This window comes from Lepeophtheirus salmonis, chromosome 2 (genome assembly GCF_016086655.4).
Source record: "Lepeophtheirus salmonis chromosome 2, UVic_Lsal_1.4, whole genome shotgun sequence".
Lineage (NCBI taxonomy): Eukaryota > Metazoa > Arthropoda > Copepoda > Siphonostomatoida > Caligidae > Lepeophtheirus > Lepeophtheirus salmonis.
In genome coordinates this window covers 15,235,646-15,254,748 of record NC_052132.2, presented here as the reverse complement: position 1 = coordinate 15,254,748, position 19,103 = coordinate 15,235,646, and the positions used below count along the sequence as shown (strand labels likewise).

Here is a 19,103-nt window from a genome sequence, read left to right as displayed (position 1 = left end):
CACATCAAAAACGACCAAGAAAACTTGCACTCTTTAGGTTCAAGTTGCAGAACGGTGGTTCGATTGATTTTTTTTCCTATATATCCATTGTTCCTTCTACTGTGAACAACATAACCGTTTGAAGCTTTCTATCAAACAGAAGTGATCAGTGAGTAGGAGAAGACAAGACACCAACAAGAGAACGGCATGCCTCACACACCTTTGATGGGACGCCAGAAGTTTGAATGCGAAGTTCTTATACATCCAGCCTATAATCCGACCCTGACAACAAGTAACTACAACCTGTTGTTGTCTATGGCCAACGCACTTGTGGGCACAAATTTGGTCTCAATAAAGGTCATTGCAAATTAGTTGTCCGAGTTTGTTTTTTTTTCCAAATAGGGACATGAGTTTCTACGTGAAGGGCATTATGATGTTGGATTCTCGTTGGCAACGAGTCATCAAACAGAACGGGACATTCTTGGCTTAAATCGGATGAAAGTAACACTGCTAATAAACTATTGAAATTAAGTCAAAAATACGAAATTACTTTTTCCCCAACCTATTATAAAAATGTGTGTACGAGTATATCACTTTTTTTCTCCTATAAATCTAGAAAGTCGTTGAACCTGTCGTTATTTTTTTGAGTTCAATTGGTGTATAGCATCATATTTTTATGTTTTACGCATTTGTTTTTCTTTGTTTCAAAATATCTAAGTTAGTATAACTTTATTCTGGTCGATTGATTAGTACACCTCAATTTATAGTGTCCATGGGTCAATGAGTTTCTTATATAAGCTTCATATTACACAAGAACATAAAAATACGTTTTTGCAGAATTGAAATTTATTAAATAATTTTTTTGAAAATCATATCATAACTTAATGAACGGATCTTTGGTATTTTAATACTTGATAATTTCTTCATTTTTCTGTTTCTCTTTAGATTCATTTTCTTTATGTAAAAACACGTAAGCAAAGGTTAAGTAAAAACATATCTTAGTGCATAATTAGGAAAGTGTAGTTGACTTGGTTATTAATTATGGCGATTCTGTATATGTATTATAAGTGAAGGTTTTTCCGGAATGAGTAAATTTTCAATTACCTGATTTGGGCACATCACACCAATTTAAAATTCGTGCATGATATTGAATAAAATGAAATTAATATAAGCTCTCTAGAACTCTTATCCATTGAGTTTTTGACACTCAAAGAATTTTTCAAATTTCAAATTATGAAAATGAATTGAAAAAAAAGGTTGTTTTTTATTAGAAATTGATTCAATTAATTGATTTTCATAAATTGCACCAATAGAAACTCAGGAGCTAAATTGCAATTATATAATATACTGTCTAGCACTCCAGGACTACGACCTAAGCCTTCAGCAAGTAAGAAACGTTGGAGAGGAATAGGGGCGCTTTCAATAAGGGCAAACTTGACCCTGAGGAGTTAAAGAAAACATCACAGGAAATCCTATTTAGTCCATGAGGGCCCATGCAAAGGATCTTCGGAGTTCAAACCAGACTGTGCAGAGAGTTGTCAAAAAAAGTTTGTGCCAAGAGCCTCGTGAGATTAGAGAGGCCGTTCATCGCTCCCTGGAAGCCATCATTATCACTAAGGGCGGCTACATTAATGATTAAGAGAGCTCAGATATACATCTATATATAGTATGATTTGGTTGAAATTATATTGTTCATTAATAAATTATATCTTGTTGAAGTTTCAAATTCAAAGTGTGTTCAGTTTTTAATGGACCACTTGGTATAAAAAAAGATGTTATGTTGCCGTGCCCTGCACAGCTATAAGTTCATGAGCAACATTGCTTGTATTCCTAGTTTTCAAATTCACAACCATAGCAAGTACAATATTGGATTCTTTTGCAATAAATTAATCGATATTTTTGTAAAAATGTTTAGTAAAGACGGACAATGTTGCACAGGTAAATTAAATGGGTCATGCTATTTTTCCTATTGTTTTTAAAATTTGTCATTTCAATTTGTTACTTTGATACGTTTGAGTTTATTTAAAGACCGACTATACTATACAAATTATCTGTTTTAAATGATACATTGAATCAAAGAAAACCGGTGTCAGTATAGTATGACAAGGATCATGGCCGGGCCATCGTTATGATTATTTTTTCCCTTCATATTATGAATTATATTTTGTCTAGCATATGTGTGTGATGAGCCCATTGCTCGCACGCTTCTGTGCCGCTCAATAAAATTTTCAGCATGTGTTCCCCTATTAATCGCTCTATGTACACACATAAATATGTGTTGATTCAATAATAACAACAAAATTAAAAATCAAAACAGGTTCTCTCTCAGAATTAAAAAAATATTGGCCAGTTTTAGGTAAAAAAGCAAGACGAAAACGACACATCGTTTTGTTTGTGAAATGTCTACTTCCTTTCAGAAGCTCGCCACAGACGAAGAGGATTTCATAGTTCACCAGGGCTCTAAAGTGATTATCCCTCCCCTAATATATTAACTATACCCAATAATTATACGACATTTCCAAAGAAATTAACAAGGTTTTTCTTCCATAGGTCGGAGAACATGTCAGCTGGCAGAGCAAGGACATCCCAACCACAAATCAACTCCAGGAAAAGTCGCACAATTCCGTCTCCCACTTCAACACTCAGTCAAGCGATGATCATGAAGAAGAGGAGGATGACTTTGATGATTCACCCAAAATCAGATCTCGATCCGGATTTAAAAAGACTCGCAAACTCAAGGGTCTGGGAACTCGTCGAGTTATGGAAAAAAACGGGACTCCAAACATACGATACAAGAATGTTTCAGAAAGACGAAGGCGCTACATCATTGATTTCTACACGACGCTGATTGACTCAGAGTAAGGGATTTATAGTTCTTTTACCTTTGATAAATGAGTAGTGTTGAATCGGTACTAGGCCTGAGTTCTTGATCAGTCTTTTCTTTAATAAATTACATCTTTCTATATTTAAAAAAGCGAGCTGTGAAGAACCGATCCTAGGACTAACACATTTTATAAGGACTGGGCTCGTGGAATTACTGTCTTTAAGACCGATCCAACACTACCAATGATCCATTTATTTACACATGTAAACCTCCTTTAAAATTTACTGCTGTGTGGGGTGTGGAATTTAATACTTTATTTTGTATTTTCTCAACCTATTTATATTAAATAACGTTATTTGATATGCGTAATTAAAGGTAAATGCATTTTCACGGACTCATTCTTAGGAAGATCCCTGATATATCCTTATATTGTTTGTTCTAACAAAGACATAAGTATTTATCAAGGCAAGTAATAATAACTATTTATATTTTATACCTTACAATACTTCATATAACTGGAAAAACAAGGTTCTATTTAAAATATATATAATATATAAAAAAGTAGCAATATGATTTAATGTATTCTTTGTTACTTATAATATGTAAAAACCAAATTTTCCTTTTTATTTGTTTTGATCTTAAAACTATAAGGGATTTAACTAACAGTCTTTTTTTTTCTCCTATTGCTACAAAAGAATGAAAATAAAGTAAGTACACTGTCTAAAGGAACTTGCATGTAATAAAATAATAAGAATCTCATCGTTGAAATTGTGAGAGGTTGCGTGTATATATCTATTCTAAGCATATTTTGAAAAGTGAAAAATTAGGGTCTATAATTACCGTTAGATTAGCACTTATATATGTGGTCTGTCAACTCAAAAGCATGCTAGAATAATTTTTATCCAAATGATGTGTGGATTGCATTTGTATTTTTATATAACTAATCATCATATTTCTATCAATAAGTAAATCATATGAACCCTTTTGGGTGTGTTGTAAATTGTACTTAAAATAAACAAATTGATGGATTTTATTTGACAAGGGTCATATTGGAGCCAATATGTTTCACTTAAAAAAAACGGCTTTAAAATAACACTCAAGTTTTTGGGTATCTTAATTCATCCCAAAAAAATTGAATAAAAAGTCTATAATTAATTCGAATTGCCACATTAAATATTGGTTAAAAATAGATTGGGATATACTCCATTTCTGTTTTGTGTGTTGTAAATTGTACTCAGAGTAGCCAAAATTAATAGTCACAGTAAAATAAATGATATATTTTAATTAAAAGGGGTCATATTGGGACTAATATGAGCTTCATAAATAAAGTAAAGGCTTTAAAATATAGCACAAGGCTTTGAGTATCTTAATTCATCCTGGAAATTTAATACAATGCCTATAATTAACTCGAATATGTACATGAAACGGACCCATTCTTAGGAAAATCCCTCAAAAAAAAAAATCTATTAATTTCCCTTCAACCCCAAATGGGAGTACATCTATGGGGTGTTTAGCTACCCCAACATTATTATACTTTTAGTTTTATATAAGCAAAGAATAATTGAATACTTTTTGCCATTATATTATAGGTATATGTCACTGAATTCATTATTTTAAATAGTAGAGGGCGAAAATAATATTACATTTTGTAGAAAACAGAGGATAGAATATTTTCTAAACTAACGAATGATCATGCATAAACAAGACATATTCGATAGAGTGTTTCTATGTGACGTCAGGGTAAATGTTGGCCTTTTTGAGGGCCTAAACAATCAAGTTACAATACAATGAAATGCTTTTGAATTAGTCTTAAGGAAAATATACGACTATAGGACCAAGAAATAAAAGGACTTTATCCTGACCGTCTATAAAAATGGTATCCCTTTATTAACAAGTTTTATTATATATCTTAACATATTCTATATATGTATATTAGATATTTGTGTGGGTCTCTGTTTGTCCAGGAATCCCACACAAATCAATGAATTGATTTTGTTGAAATTTTTCATGTAGGTTCGTAAGGCTACAGATCAATTTTTTGGTCTTCAAGTCTATGGCTCCCTTTTAAAAGTACTTTTCTAGAAACAAATTTTTAACTAATATAGGACTATTTGGTATAGATCAAAAAATAAAGAGACTAATATTTTAAAAATGATTATCGCTGCATATTGATATGCATTTTTGCACAGTTTTTTAAAGAAGATTATAAGGCTTAGAAAAAAAGAAAGAAAAAAGGAGGAGATTAAAAAACTAAGGATTTTTGACAACAATAAAAAAGCTAAGAGAACTATAGTTCATTTTGAATATTTTTTCCTTTTTAAACGTTAAAATCTCCTTTTAAAAAAAGTGAAAGTGTTCAGAATTAATTTTTAATATCTTAATGTCCCGGGCAATGCCGGAAAAACCTACTCTATTTTATTATGAAAAAATAAAGGAAAAATACATATCAGCACCAAGATGTAACAGGAATAATACTTAAAATTTAGCAGTCTTTATTTTATGTTTCATAAGAGTTAACTTTAATATCTTAATGTCCCGGGCAACGCTGGTCAAACCTACCCTAACAAGTATTAAAAATATGTTATTACATCGTTTTTCAATCTTTCTTCTTTAGTGTAGATAGATGTTAACTATTACAATAGAAACAATATGATATTTTTCTATAACTATCCTAATTCTAACAATTTTGTACATTTTACTTTGATTTGATTCAAATATCAGCATTTATTATTGGTATCAAATATTATTCAATGCAGATGTTAAGTTTTTTTTGTTCATAAAGCAGTTTGATGTAGTAATATCAAGGTTTATTGGAAATTTGTTCGTTTTATGTAGAAAAAATATCAACTTTGAGCACATAAGATGGCGTCTCCTTCAATGTTGATGCAATTTATGACGTCAGTGACAATGTTTAAGGTATCTGTCATCACTTTTTTTAATTTTCAAGAGTGGATATATAAAAAACTCCATGAACAACATTCTTTGAAACCTCGATTATTAATTTTCAAATTTGTTAACAACTAATGAGGTATCATCCCATAAAAATGATTGATAAAAAGTAAATGTTAAGTTAAGAATGAACATAGTGTTTATTCACCCCAGGAAAGTAACAAAGGGCTTGTAATGTATTTTATTCACGTATTTTGTTTCTATGAAGGGTTCACTTTCAAATTATTAGCAAACAACAGATTGCAGTTTTTAATTGACATGCAATTGAAAGATGAATATAAACAAGCCATTAGAATAGTATATGTACAAGTAATCCTTGGCTCAGTTTTGAATATGAATGAATAGTTGACATTATTAAAAAAAATAAATGAATAACAACATTGACATTTTTTTAAATAATTTAATTATTAAGTCGTTGAAAAATTGAATTGACTTCATTTTTAATCTAAACACATGCAGTATAATGAATAGATTAAGATCCCTTATGTAAAATCAAACATACAATTTGGTGTGTTGAGCAACACAACAAGAAAATGTATCATTTTCTTGTTAACATGATAGTTAAAAGAGTAAAAAGAAATCCATTATCTTCCTAATAGATGTTTTTAGTAATGTGTATCTCGCGGTATTAAAGTGCAATGGATTTACGTTAGATGGTGTTAGAATGATAAAATTTCGTACTAAATACTTTTGCGACAGTTTTGTAATAATTTGAAAAAGATGGACACCAGAACGAACGCCATATTTTAAATTTTTTCTTTGAAATGCAAGCCAAACGGATGATAATGTGATTAGTGTTTATGGTCCTGATATTGTAAAAACCAATTACGGACAATCTTAGTTTTGTCGATTTCTTTCTGGTATTTTTGATTTCAAACTTGTACCACACAGTCAATTGTCAAAAATGAAGATAAAATTATGGAAACCCTAATTTAAACACTAAAGAGATAAAGATTAATAGGCGAATAAAAATAATAAATCTATTCTATACACGTCCTGATATTTTATAGACATAATTTGGCAATCATTATGGGCCTTATACCCACATTATTTATAGTCTTTGTAGATAAATAATTCTGAGTCTTTTTACCAGAATTACCTAATTTCAAAATCTATCTTTTAAAGATCATGGATGATTTTTTGCTTTTCGTTCAGCTAAAGTGTTTTTAAGGAGGCACTCATGATATAAATCCGAATTGATAAAAAAAAATTGTGAAATGAATTTAAAAATGAACATGTAGACGATCAATGTATGCACCAATTTACGATTTCTCACTATGAAAAAGGAAAAATCCTTGAGGGAATTCTTCATTCTTATGAATTTCTATGTATTGCAAAAAAAAAAAAACAAGGAAGAAATAGTTGTGCGGATTTTTATTTCATGTTTCAGTATTTTGTGTAGTAAAAAATAGGTATCCGAGAAAACGTTGACTGGAGACGTACTTTTATTATATCCAAATTTCAATCCATAGAGAATCTTTCATAATCTTTAAAAAGACAGTAATTTAGAATTTTTTGCGATATTAAATTGCATTTAGCAGACCATATGAAGGAAGGTTCATAACAGTTTACTTATTTACACTATAAACAATAAGTTGAATAGTAAAAATGTAATTCAGATTAGTTATCTGATAAAAGATATCATATAATATTTTACAGAATTTTCTGTTAGACCAGGGATGTAATGAAAAGGTAGTTAACTGGGGAAACGAATCAGTGCCCATTTTGTAAAATAAGACTCCCTCTCAATACAATTCTGAACCCTTTTTAGTGCTCTTCACATCAGAAAAATGAATATTAATATAGGGATTATTTATACGGCTTAGGAGCTACTAGAAGAAATAAAATAAAGATTTAGATTAATCAATTTAGTTAAACTACATAATATATGTATCTTAATTTTGGAGGGGCGTCCGCAAGGGATGGGCTAGATGACCTGTAGTACTCCCCCCAAATTAAGGAATTTTTACTTTTTATTCGATTTTTTTTTTTTTGAATTCGGGAGAATTTTGCAGCAGAGCAAAAAATTTAATAGTTGAATTTTTTTACCCAAAAATATTAATTTCTTGTGAATAAGTATGAATTTTTAAAACTTTTTTTATAAAAATATTATTTTGGAATTTTTTTTCCAAAACATTTATATTTAGTATTAATTTTTTCCCAAAAAGATTAATAGTTGAAATAGAATTTTGAAAATTTGTTCCAAAAAATTTAAAATTTGTAATTTAATTTTTGAAATTTTTTTCCACAAAGTTTAATTTTTTGCAAATAAGTATAGATTCTTGAAACTTTTTTCCAACAAAATTGATTTTGAATTTTTTTTTTTCAAAAAATTTAATATTTGAAATCCAATTTTTGAAACTTTGTTCCAAAAAATTTAACTTTCTTTAAATAAGTATATATTTAGAAATTTTGTTGTTTATAACTATGAATTTTTGTCCAAAAAATTTAATATTTGTAATTAAATTTGTGAAATATTTTGTCAAAAAATTAATAGTTAAATAGAATTTTGAAAATTTGTTCCAAAAAATTTAAAGTTTGTAATTTAATTTTTGAAGCTACGGATTTTTTTTTCAAAAAAAATCCCCCTCCCTTCTTATAAAGAAAATATAATCCTGCAGACCCCCCTGTTTTATTTTATGTTTTTAAAGTTACCTAAAAATCAATGCCTATATTTAAATAAATATGCATAAGTCACAAGCTAATTTGAATGTTTAATAATGATCTTTTTTTTCTTAAACTTAAAACTAAATAAACATACATAGAACTGCTATTTTTTTAAACCATGACTATCTTTGGTTATTAATCTCGTTATTATGGAAGTCTTAATGACTAATGATTTCATTCTTTCTTTACAGCTGGACCATGACTCTGTTACTCTTTGCTCTCAGTTTTTATATTACATGGGTTACATTTGCAACGATATATTATTTTATTTCTTGGATCCATGGTGATCTACTCCCAGATAATTTACCAGGAGGTGAAAAACAAAAAGGAGGAGAGTGGAAACCTTGCATTTTGGAAATGCTAGACTTTGCTTCAGCCTTTTTATTTTCTCTTGAGACACAACATACTATTGGCTATGGAAGTAGACAAACAACGAATGAATGTCCCGAGGCTATCATTGTCATGTCCTTTCAGTCCGTCATTGGATGTCTTATTCAAGCTTTTATGGTGGGACTCGTATTTGCTAAATTGTCTCGTCCAAAGCACAGGTATTTCTTTAACTCTCAACTCTATAAGTAACCTTCACAAAATTTGACTAATATTGTATCCTTTTTTTTAGAGCCAATACTGTGGTATTTAGTAAAAATGGTATTGTGTGCGAACGAGACAAACAGATGTGCATGATATTCCGAGTTGGAGACATGAGGCACGACTCATTTATTGTAGGAGCTCAGATTTCTCTCAAATTGATTCGAAGACGAGGAACGATGCAAGGAGAAATATTTGATGAAATCAGCCCGTTGAAAATAACTCCTAGTACTGTGGATGAGGCCTGTCTATTCCTCATATGGCCTTTAACTGTAATTCACGAAATTGACGAAAACTCTCCTTTCTACAGGTATGCTCTTTTATTTTTTAAAGCCATGTAGTCTATATTTCAAAATATTGCATTTGTATCCATAGAATGAGTCGAAATGATCTAGCTGTATCTAAATTTGAGCTTAGTTTAACACTTGAGGGTACAATTGAGTCTACAAGCATGACCTTTCAGGCTCGTACCTCTTACCTGCCTTCGGAAATTTTTTGGGGCAATAGGTTTGAGCCCATGATTCTCTTTCGTAGCGAACAAAAAAAGTATCAGGTAAATAATTATTGCAACGATAACTGATTTGAATTAAAAAATGCATTATGTTACTTTTTCATTAGGTCAATTTTTCTGCATTCCATTCCACCTATGAAGTAGAGACACCCATTTGCTCTGCTTATGAACTTGACGAATATTACAAGGCTAGAAATAAAGAATCTCGAAAGTTTCAAAATATGAACCGTTCCAACAAGCCTGCAACCCCTCCTCAATTCCATGCCTGTAATCCTAAAAACCTTCCAACCCTTCGATACCCTCGAAGTGAGAACGATATGAAAAAGAGTCAAAGTCATTTAGACATTCAGACGACCATTCAAAATGCCAATCATCCACCTAATCCTACAAATAGTAGTCACTCTCATGATAAAACTCTGTCCGAGTCCTCGGCCACGTCTACGACAAGCACATGTCCTGAACCAAATACTACTGCTAAAAATGCATTTGAACAACCTAAATTTACACTACATTCAGTCTCAAGTGAAAATGTTCCAGACATTTAAAAATTCTACAAGCATATTGCATCAATCACTCATTCTATGGGGATGATGAGAAGATCCGTCTACAAATTTGTTTAGTACTAGTAGATCCTGATTTGTTTTATTTTATTAACTATGTATTCCGTTTTATTTCTTAATCAATGTTAGGTAGGTAGGTCTTATTTTATGTATAATTTATTTTTTATATTATTAGGCCGTTTGATGTCGATATTTCTCTATTCCATTGACTCAATATTAGACTGTCAGTACATAAAGTGCCTTAATAATTTAATTTACCTAATTGTCATGATACTCGTAATTATATATGTATTTCTTTTATTCGTCATCAGTGTTCACTCTCAGTAAAAGAAAACAGAGAGAGAGAGTAAAAAAAAATATATTTTCTTAAGAAACACAGTCGTGTCATTCAAATGTAGGTATCTAAGTATTATAAGTATTGAAGGTGTAAATCTTAAATCCAGAACAAAGTTTAGACTTCAGTATATCGACAACCTAAATATTTTGCTCATCAAATTCAATTGACAAAACTGAGTGAGAAAAAATACGAAATCCTTGAGATATCCATCGAATACGAACAAAGTGCAGTCATTATTGTGTGCCCAATGAGATCATGGAGTTAACTAATCTGCCCAAATAAGTTGTTTAGAATGTATCCAAGGAGTTTGATATGTTGGGAACATCTTCAAGGAAGATTTGTGATCGTTGAGAGCAAAAAACACACTCAACACTTCCTGGGCAAAGGAAATGTGGTCTCCTAGCTCAGCATATCTGAACTCCTTGGACTATTATGTGTGTAGCGTCTTGGAGAGATTGTCCAATAGACGCCCTTATAAAATTGATGACTCCTTGTGGGATTCTATTCTCGAGGGAGCGGCAACAGGGAAAAGAAGTTCCTCATTAATACCTGTGCCAGGTTCAGGGTTAGGTTGAAGCCGGAGGTGGTTGGCTTGACGTTCCTATGGACCCTTACATGTGAGAGCAGAAGATTTGTCAATTGTTGAATTAATTTTGGGAAATAAGTTGTCGTATCAATATTATGTCAAAATCAGTTGGTAGTTAGTCAATCCTTTTTCTATATAATAACAAATTCCTAACGCGGTTTCCCAATCAAAAACGGGCCAGGGGAATTTCCCCTCCTAAAAACTGGTCATTATTTTTGAGAAGAAAATATTTAAACCGTTGTTACCGTCGTATATTGCAACCTTTAATAAAAAATGAGCTAATTCAGCCAATCAATTTCCAGAACATTGACTCGGAGAAAGAAAACAAAACATCAACAGATGACAAAAAGATACTCGTTAGGGTCATTCCAAGTGAAATCAATCAAATAAAGGACATTTTTCACTGCTAAAAACCAAGTTTATATGTTGCTAAGCTCCAGTGTAATATGACGTATATATATTCAGAAATTTACTCTACCTACAGAAACATTTTCATCAAATAATATTTAAGTGGGATCAAATGCATCTCTAAAAATTTATTGTATATGTTTATATACATTATTATGTTTGTAATATATTACAAATTAACATATACAAATTGAAGGAAAATTGAAAATATAAATGTTTGATTTTTTTGAAGTCAAAATATTGACCTCGTTAACTTATGGGTAAAAACTCATTTTGTTGGATTATACAATAGAATACAAGAAAAGGATAAAAAAATTAAATATTAAATGATTTTTAAAGTAGATCAACATATTCATAAACATTCAAAATACTGTGATTTAAAAAAAAGGTCGGTAATGTTTTGACCGAAACTTTAGAGGCCTATAAATTCTGAACTGAAGGGGGAAAAAAGCTGAAATTTTGGATTTTTTAGTTTTGAACTATTATTAAAGTATGTGCCAAATTTGAAAAAAAAAAAAATCGAAGATGGTGTTATTTTTGAGTGATATGGATATTTGATACTTTTGTGTTAGGGAGATAACGCATTGTCTGTTGTTATTCTACACGGTGTCACCTCACTAACGCATATATGTACAAGATATTATTATTTTGTTGTTTTTAATTATAAATGTTTCTTTTTCTTTTCCTTTTAATTATCAGTCTTCTTAATATTGATTAATTGTATTCGAAGAAGTTGTATATTTGCTGTGAACGATGATCAACTATTAATTAATAATAACTTCCAACTGATTTTGGGCCTTTTTTAAAAAGAGTTAGTGAGATATTGTATAGGTAACGACGTGTTCCATGCTATTATATAACAATACTTCTAATAGTTATGTTATAATAATTAATGACATTGGGTTATGCTATGTTTTGGAATCAGTAAAAATGTAAACTATCTCATTTTGGTTTTAAATATTGTTCCTACAGTTTGGGTATACAATCCGGACCCGAGAAAATAGGTATCGATCTTATCGTGAGGTTGGACCTCCTCATGTCCAAAGTTCAAGATATTTTATGCATGAAACGGAGCCATTATTGATGTGCAATGTACATACCATGGTTCTTCCTTTTCTGGAAAATTGTCCTTCAATATGATCCTGGGTCTGCAATTTCAGGATCAAAAGAAATTTTGGGATGACGCAGTAAATAAAATGAAATTTGAGTAATCTATTTTTAGAATTAAATATAGATTTTATAGAAGTTGTATCTAGGCAAGCGTGAAAAATCCGCAATTAGTTAATGTTTCCTAAGTTAGAAGATGAAGTAATTATCGGATATTCATTTTTAAGTTTGTTATAAGTACATATATGGGAATCATTTTATTTCGATGCACATCAATACCATTGTAGCATAAATCGTTAAAAACTTTATCTCAAGTGAATCGATAAATTACATTATTTACTTTTTATTTTCATGAATTACTTATAGTTCAATTCCAAATTTCCATGGGAATTTTTAGTAAGTGTATAAAACCAAGAAAACGCGGGAAAGAAACCTTAGTACAGGGGTTCTCAATAGTTTTTGGATCCCAGGACAAATGAAATAAAGATATCATCCCCTCAAGTCAGATACGGTGGTAGATGATTACATAGATTGAATAATTTACATCTCTCGTGATCTAAGGTTTAAAAAGCATATCGAAACTTGGGAATCATTAAAATAAGTTGGTAAACACGTAATCCTTCGTTCATGGTAAAACTTTAATCCACAGATCTGAGATCTGGAATCCTTACAGATACTACCTGATCAAGCCCATGGAAAAGCAAAACAAACAGACTTGGTTTCATCACTCTGTATCATAGACGTGCCTTTAAGGATATAATTACCCTCCACAGAATTTTAAACAAAAAAATAAATCTATGATTTCCAGCCAATATATTAAACAAGGGCTACTTTTTTCACGAACTGAGACTCTTTGATTACAATACCATCTACCTCCCAAACTATATATAGGGTTTTTTCAGCATAGTTTTTATTATACATAGATTGGCTAATCTATACTTTCGTCAGGGAAGTTAGGCTGACCTAAGGCGATTTTTTTTTTTTTTTTTGAGAAAAATATTTATATATACATATATATCATTTACATTTTGGGATACGTTGTTTATAAAATTTCATTATTCTTACCTTATACGTATTATTTTTACTTACAATAATAATTATTTACATTTTATAAATACTAACTAAAAGTTGACTGTTATAGGCTTTGTCGATTGCCACTGGACGAAATAAATAGATATTGCGGTCAACACTAATGAAACATTGGCTTTATTTATAATTGGAGAATAAATAGTAATTTACGTTCTAAGAGCATTGATGTTTGAATATTCTTATTTATACATATAATTACTCTAACGATTCTAATTTGCTGGGGAATTCTGAGCAATCTTTTTAAAGTTTGCATTCAGACAGGTTATGGGATCCTCATTATCGGATCGAAGTGCTCATGAGTGAGTTTAATAGGATAGATATTTTTCATTTAAGAGAAGACAGACGCTCATCCTCTGCAGACGTCCCTGTCATTAAACTACATCCATTCAATTAATAATCGAGTTTTATAAAGTGAACAAAAAAGAAAACAAAAATTTCAAAAACTAAGCCTTCATCCCCCCTCCCAAAAAAATAAAAATAATAATAATAATATATATTATCCTGGGGACTCCCCTGAAACGGTATCGTTTCCAAAACGAGGATCTATTTCTTCGATTCAAAAAGCTCTGTATCTACATGTGAAGAAATAATCTGCTTAATCTTAACCGGTTTAGAATATTGATGTATCTGATGAGTAGTGATAATCTTTATTACATATTAGAAAGGTGTTTTTTCGTATCAATTCTCCTCTTGAAGAATAATTTTATAAAAATTATAGGTTGACCGTTTAAAAACTCTTGATTTTTCTACATATTATTCATATAGAATTCGGACAATATTAATAAGAATAAAGGCCACTTAAAGTATATTGGTTATATCACAATAATTAGAAAATATATCGTTGTCTTGATTATATAAACAGTTGAATTAAGGTTATGACTACAATTCAAGTAAGTTATGCTAAGTTTTAAATTATTTTATAAATTCGAAGAAAATAAATGAAATGCCAGCTAATCAATAATTCTGTCGAAAAAATGAAACCCTGACTGACAAGTTATTTATTGAGCAAACAGCAATAGAGCGAGTACAGCCCGTTCTCTAGTCTATTTTTATTTTTTAAAGAAACTATCTAATACTCGAACAGCAAAATTCAGCTCATGATACATCACTATTAAGGAAAATACCTAATAAAATATCAAGATATCCAGCCATCAGTAGTGTTGTTTAAGTCCTTTTTTATTTGTTCTAGTCGAGTCTTAGTTCTGGTCCAATCGGTCCTTGGAATGTTCCCCAAAATAGATTTGGTTTATTCAACCAAATAAGAAATATGTACTATGAGCACGGGGTATATCTTGAAAAAATATTCATTTTTTCATTATAATACGAACATATATTATTTTTACTTAGTAATATAATTTATTTCGTTGTATAACAGACTAATTTATAAATGACTAACACCCTGAATTACGTCACGAAGAATCGATTTAACTTTATTTAAGGACCAACAAGTGAGACTAGACTAGACTGCAGTCCTAAATAAAGACAGACACAGCACGTAGCATCACTAGAACGATCAAAATGAATACATTAGAGCTAAACCTACATATTTATACCATTCAACTACGTACTAAAGTTTGAGAACCACTGTCAAAGATAATTGCGTTCATTTTTTTTTTCCATTCAGTTCTGTGTTACCACAAAAGAGATTAGTCAGGAAACGTGTTTTTTTTTTTTTCCTACATAATAATATCTACACGTCTTCTTATAGATTAATTATTTGTCACATGAGCAGGTTTTGGTTATTTAAAGAAAAAAAATGGATTTCCTCTAAAAAGTGACCAACAACACTCGAAGGTTGTTGACTTGACATCCGTGGTGTCATTACTCCTAGGGGAGTGTATATGTATTGACACACAGAAAACATTTTGGTACTATTTACTTTCAGAATCATAAGCATCATTAAGTTATCATGTTATACTAATAAAAAAAACTTAATTGAAGTATGTACTTGAAAATATATAATGTAGAAACCTCGAGCAAGCATTTAGCGTAATCAAAGTTTAATTACTAAATGTTATGCAACAAATATTATTTTTTATTATAATATTTATTTAGAAATTACGTGTAATGAGGATTCATGTGCTTTTTAAGGTCAAAATATTTATTAAAGAGTACTCTTTGAAAGTTTCAAAATGGTTTCCATATACTTTGTATGTACACATTGAACTTCTAATTATCATATACAGGGCCGTAAATAAAAAAATCAAGGAATGGTTTTACGACCACAAAGTTTGAATTGAAAATTGGTAAGTGTGGAGTTAAATAACTACTATTTTAGGTATTCAAAGTATTTTTCCTCAGCTGCAAAACCAATCTCGATACGTTGGCGAAATTAGGAACAAGCTGAGAGAATTTCCTCCATTGACGGTACTTCTCATGCCTTCCTGATGACTGGCCTGAGGCAGTCAATGCTGTTGTAGTGGGTCCTGTTAGACTTGGACTTCAGGGTTCTCCACAAGGATGAATGGGGTCAGGAGATGAAGAAGATCCAGGCTTTTATCAAGCTCAGAAATGACCAAATTTGGACTTGAGAAAGAGGGTTAATGATTATCAATTCTATTCTGGTAAATTCATTTTTCAAGCTGGCTAAACAAAACTTGACAAAAACTGTAGTCCATTGTTTTTGGACAGAGTGAAAAAAAGGGTTGCCAGGTGTTGTAAATAAGTATCAAATTCATTTAAGTTTATTTCCAGCTACCTTCTATATGGTATTGAAAGTTTTGAAGGCAAAGTTATAAATGTACCTTATGTAATGATTATTGATTGGCCCAAGTAACCACTCAAAACGTGGATGGACCAATACAAAGTTTGTGTGCGTATTTACCTAGTAAAAATTTATTACTGAGACCATTCAATGAATTCAAAACCAAATATTCAAATCAAATGAGACTTTATTGTAAAATTTATATAATAAAATCAAATATATTTTCCCAGCTTCAAAAAGGTAAAACACTTTATGCTAATTTTCGAAATATTTTGACCTTGCACATATTAGATAGAACTTTTTCAAACCATTGATGCTGACAAGACCTTAATCTAGTACAATTATTGTTTTGGAGGAATGATACAGAAACCGAAGTGATGGAGCAAGATTTGGTAGTTCCCTAAGCATTTCAACTGAGATCACTTGCTTTTTGGATACGTCTTTAGTATCAACTAAGGTATCAATATCCATATTCTTTTCCGACCTTTGATTGTATAGGAAACTTTTTTTATACTTGCCATTGTTACATTTTCTCTGCGACACTCAAAATATTTATATTCCAATAAACAAAGCTTATCTATATTGTAGTATGAACCTAATACCCAAATGAAGTTATTTTTCATTTAAAACATAGAAATGTAATCTATGTATATCTCACAGTCGTTTAGTATGCAGCATCGAGCGTGATAAAAGATGTGCTTTGTAATTGTGCTCTCAGATGTATATCATATTCATGTACATACTTTTAAGCAATAATAATTTAGTCATATTCATGAAATTTTGGAGGCGTTTTGTATGTAGCATTGATTTTGTATACAGGGTGCACCATATATAGTAGTCCCTGATGTATGCCATATACAAAGTTTGATCTAAAAATAAAAATGTAGTTGAATTAATGAAATAATGAAGGATTGTGTCTGTAAAATAGAAACACTAATTCTGTTTTTGTTTTTTTCTTATTCGTATTTTCAGTCTATGTTGAGATTTGAATTAAGCATAAACGCTGGTAATTTATAATGAATTAAACTCTTACAGCAAGTTTGTATGTAGCATAGAGTGTGCATACAGATATAACATCTTTTTTTTATATTAGTGATGTCTCTAGAGACTGAAGTACTCATCACATCATATTCATTTTTTTCCTTAAAATCTTATTAATATTCTTTCATTCTTGAGGAGAGAATACATATGAATATAAATCATTATTTATTTTTTGTATAAGCAAATGCATAAATTATTTTTGATATAAAAGGTTGCTTATGTCATAAAATCTTCCCTCACTCTTTAAATCTATTAATTAAAAAAAGTTATAAACAAAATTTTATAGTATTGAAATATTTCAGATTTGAGGTTATATATAGGTATTGCAGCGAAGGTAAAAACGTTCCAAACCAAACCAGGGGTCAACTCTGTACCGTACCAGCCCTAATTATTTTTATGTGATAGAAGATAATTTTGTAGACTTGTCGTTTTTTGAGCCTTACACACAATGGGATCTTTATTATATCTTGAAATATTTCCTACTCAATTACATATAAATAATTTAAAAAAAACAACAACTCAATAATAGTTGGTGGTTGCTCAACTATTCCACGTTGTAAGACAATTCAATAATAATTAGAAATTGTTCAGAGTTTAACAAGAAATAATTTGAGTCTAACCAATAAACGTTTAGAATGATAATAATGGGAAAAAATATAATATACAAATAACCAGCTAGCAAAAATATTTATTGCAAATTATCATGAGTGATGAAGCCTTGATAAATGCAGTAGTTTATGTTTCTAAGAGCCTTTGGAAACATAAACTTGCATCTTTAAATTTTATCTACTTTCTGTTAAATATAAAAATATGTGATGTTCTTTCTTCTGAAAATATAACCAAACTCCAGTTTTAAAAATTAAAAATCCAAATAATAATTATTGTGCAAACGAAAAAAGGAATAACGTATATTGAATACTAACTAAGAAAGGGCATTAGGGAAATTATTATTGAGTTATTCTTAGTATGTATCTTCATTATGGTTGAAGGAGGAAGATATTTCTAATTATAATGGTCAAATGTTGTCTATCGACAAGTTTTACTAAATTTTAGAGTTATTTAAAGCATTAATGAAATAATTAAATAAATACAAAAAGGTATGGCCTAGTATTGTATCAAAATTAAACAAATTGTAATTTAGGTAATTTAGTTTTTATTGATGCCATTTATAAAAATCCGTTGATTGATTCAATGCCTCATATCGAAAAAATGACTTTTTCACTTCATTTGTATCATTTGCAAAATTCTTTGAACGTGAATAACTCCACGAATAATAATTTTCGAGAGCTGAAATTAATGTTAACAGATCTGGTGCTATGCAAGAACTTTCATTTTGGTAGTGTAGTTTGTTTAAATCAAGTTTATTTGGAGAAAAAAACGAAAAACACTTTAATACTTGCAGAATCATCAGTTACTAACTATTTAATAAAATAATCATCTACCTACAACAATTAAATAACATATGTGGCAAATTATTACTGATTAAATAATCTAATCATTCATAACTATATGATATGATATATTATTTCATTAAATGTATATCATTTTGTATAAAAATTACTATCCATTAAAATTATTTAAAGAGATCCAAAAAAAAAAAAAAAAAAAATGAAAAAAATCCCTTGGATGGAACCGTATAATCTGATTGAAAATTAAAGTATAACAACTTTCATATGTGTCAAATTGCCCCACTTTCCACTATGTAGGGATTTGATTGAGAGCCGTGCAGTTGGCATGGGTGAAGCTTTAGTAG

General features: G+C 30.2%; 1 protein-coding gene across 5 annotated transcripts in view; it reads left to right on the top strand.

The window, feature by feature from the left end:
* Nucleotides 1-10,452, top strand: part of LOC121132287 (G protein-activated inward rectifier potassium channel 3) — a 91,092-nt gene extending 80,640 nt beyond the window's left edge. For 4 of the 5 annotated variants that reach the window (XM_071886623.1, XM_071886624.1, XM_040727654.2 and 1 more), the window contains 5 exons: nucleotides 2,530-2,837; nucleotides 8,611-8,967; nucleotides 9,039-9,317; nucleotides 9,383-9,560; nucleotides 9,626-10,452. In XM_071886623.1, the coding sequence (XP_071742724.1) occupies nucleotides 2,530-2,837; nucleotides 8,611-8,967; nucleotides 9,039-9,317; nucleotides 9,383-9,560; nucleotides 9,626-10,063 (1,560 nt within the window). In that variant the 3' untranslated portion in view covers nucleotides 10,064-10,452. Of the gene's footprint in view, nucleotides 1-2,281; nucleotides 2,445-2,529; nucleotides 2,838-8,610; nucleotides 8,968-9,038; nucleotides 9,318-9,382; nucleotides 9,561-9,625 lie in introns of those variants that run through there. The other variant, XM_040727657.2, reaches the window with a different exon arrangement.
* Nucleotides 10,453-19,103: the final 8,651 nt, after the last annotated feature.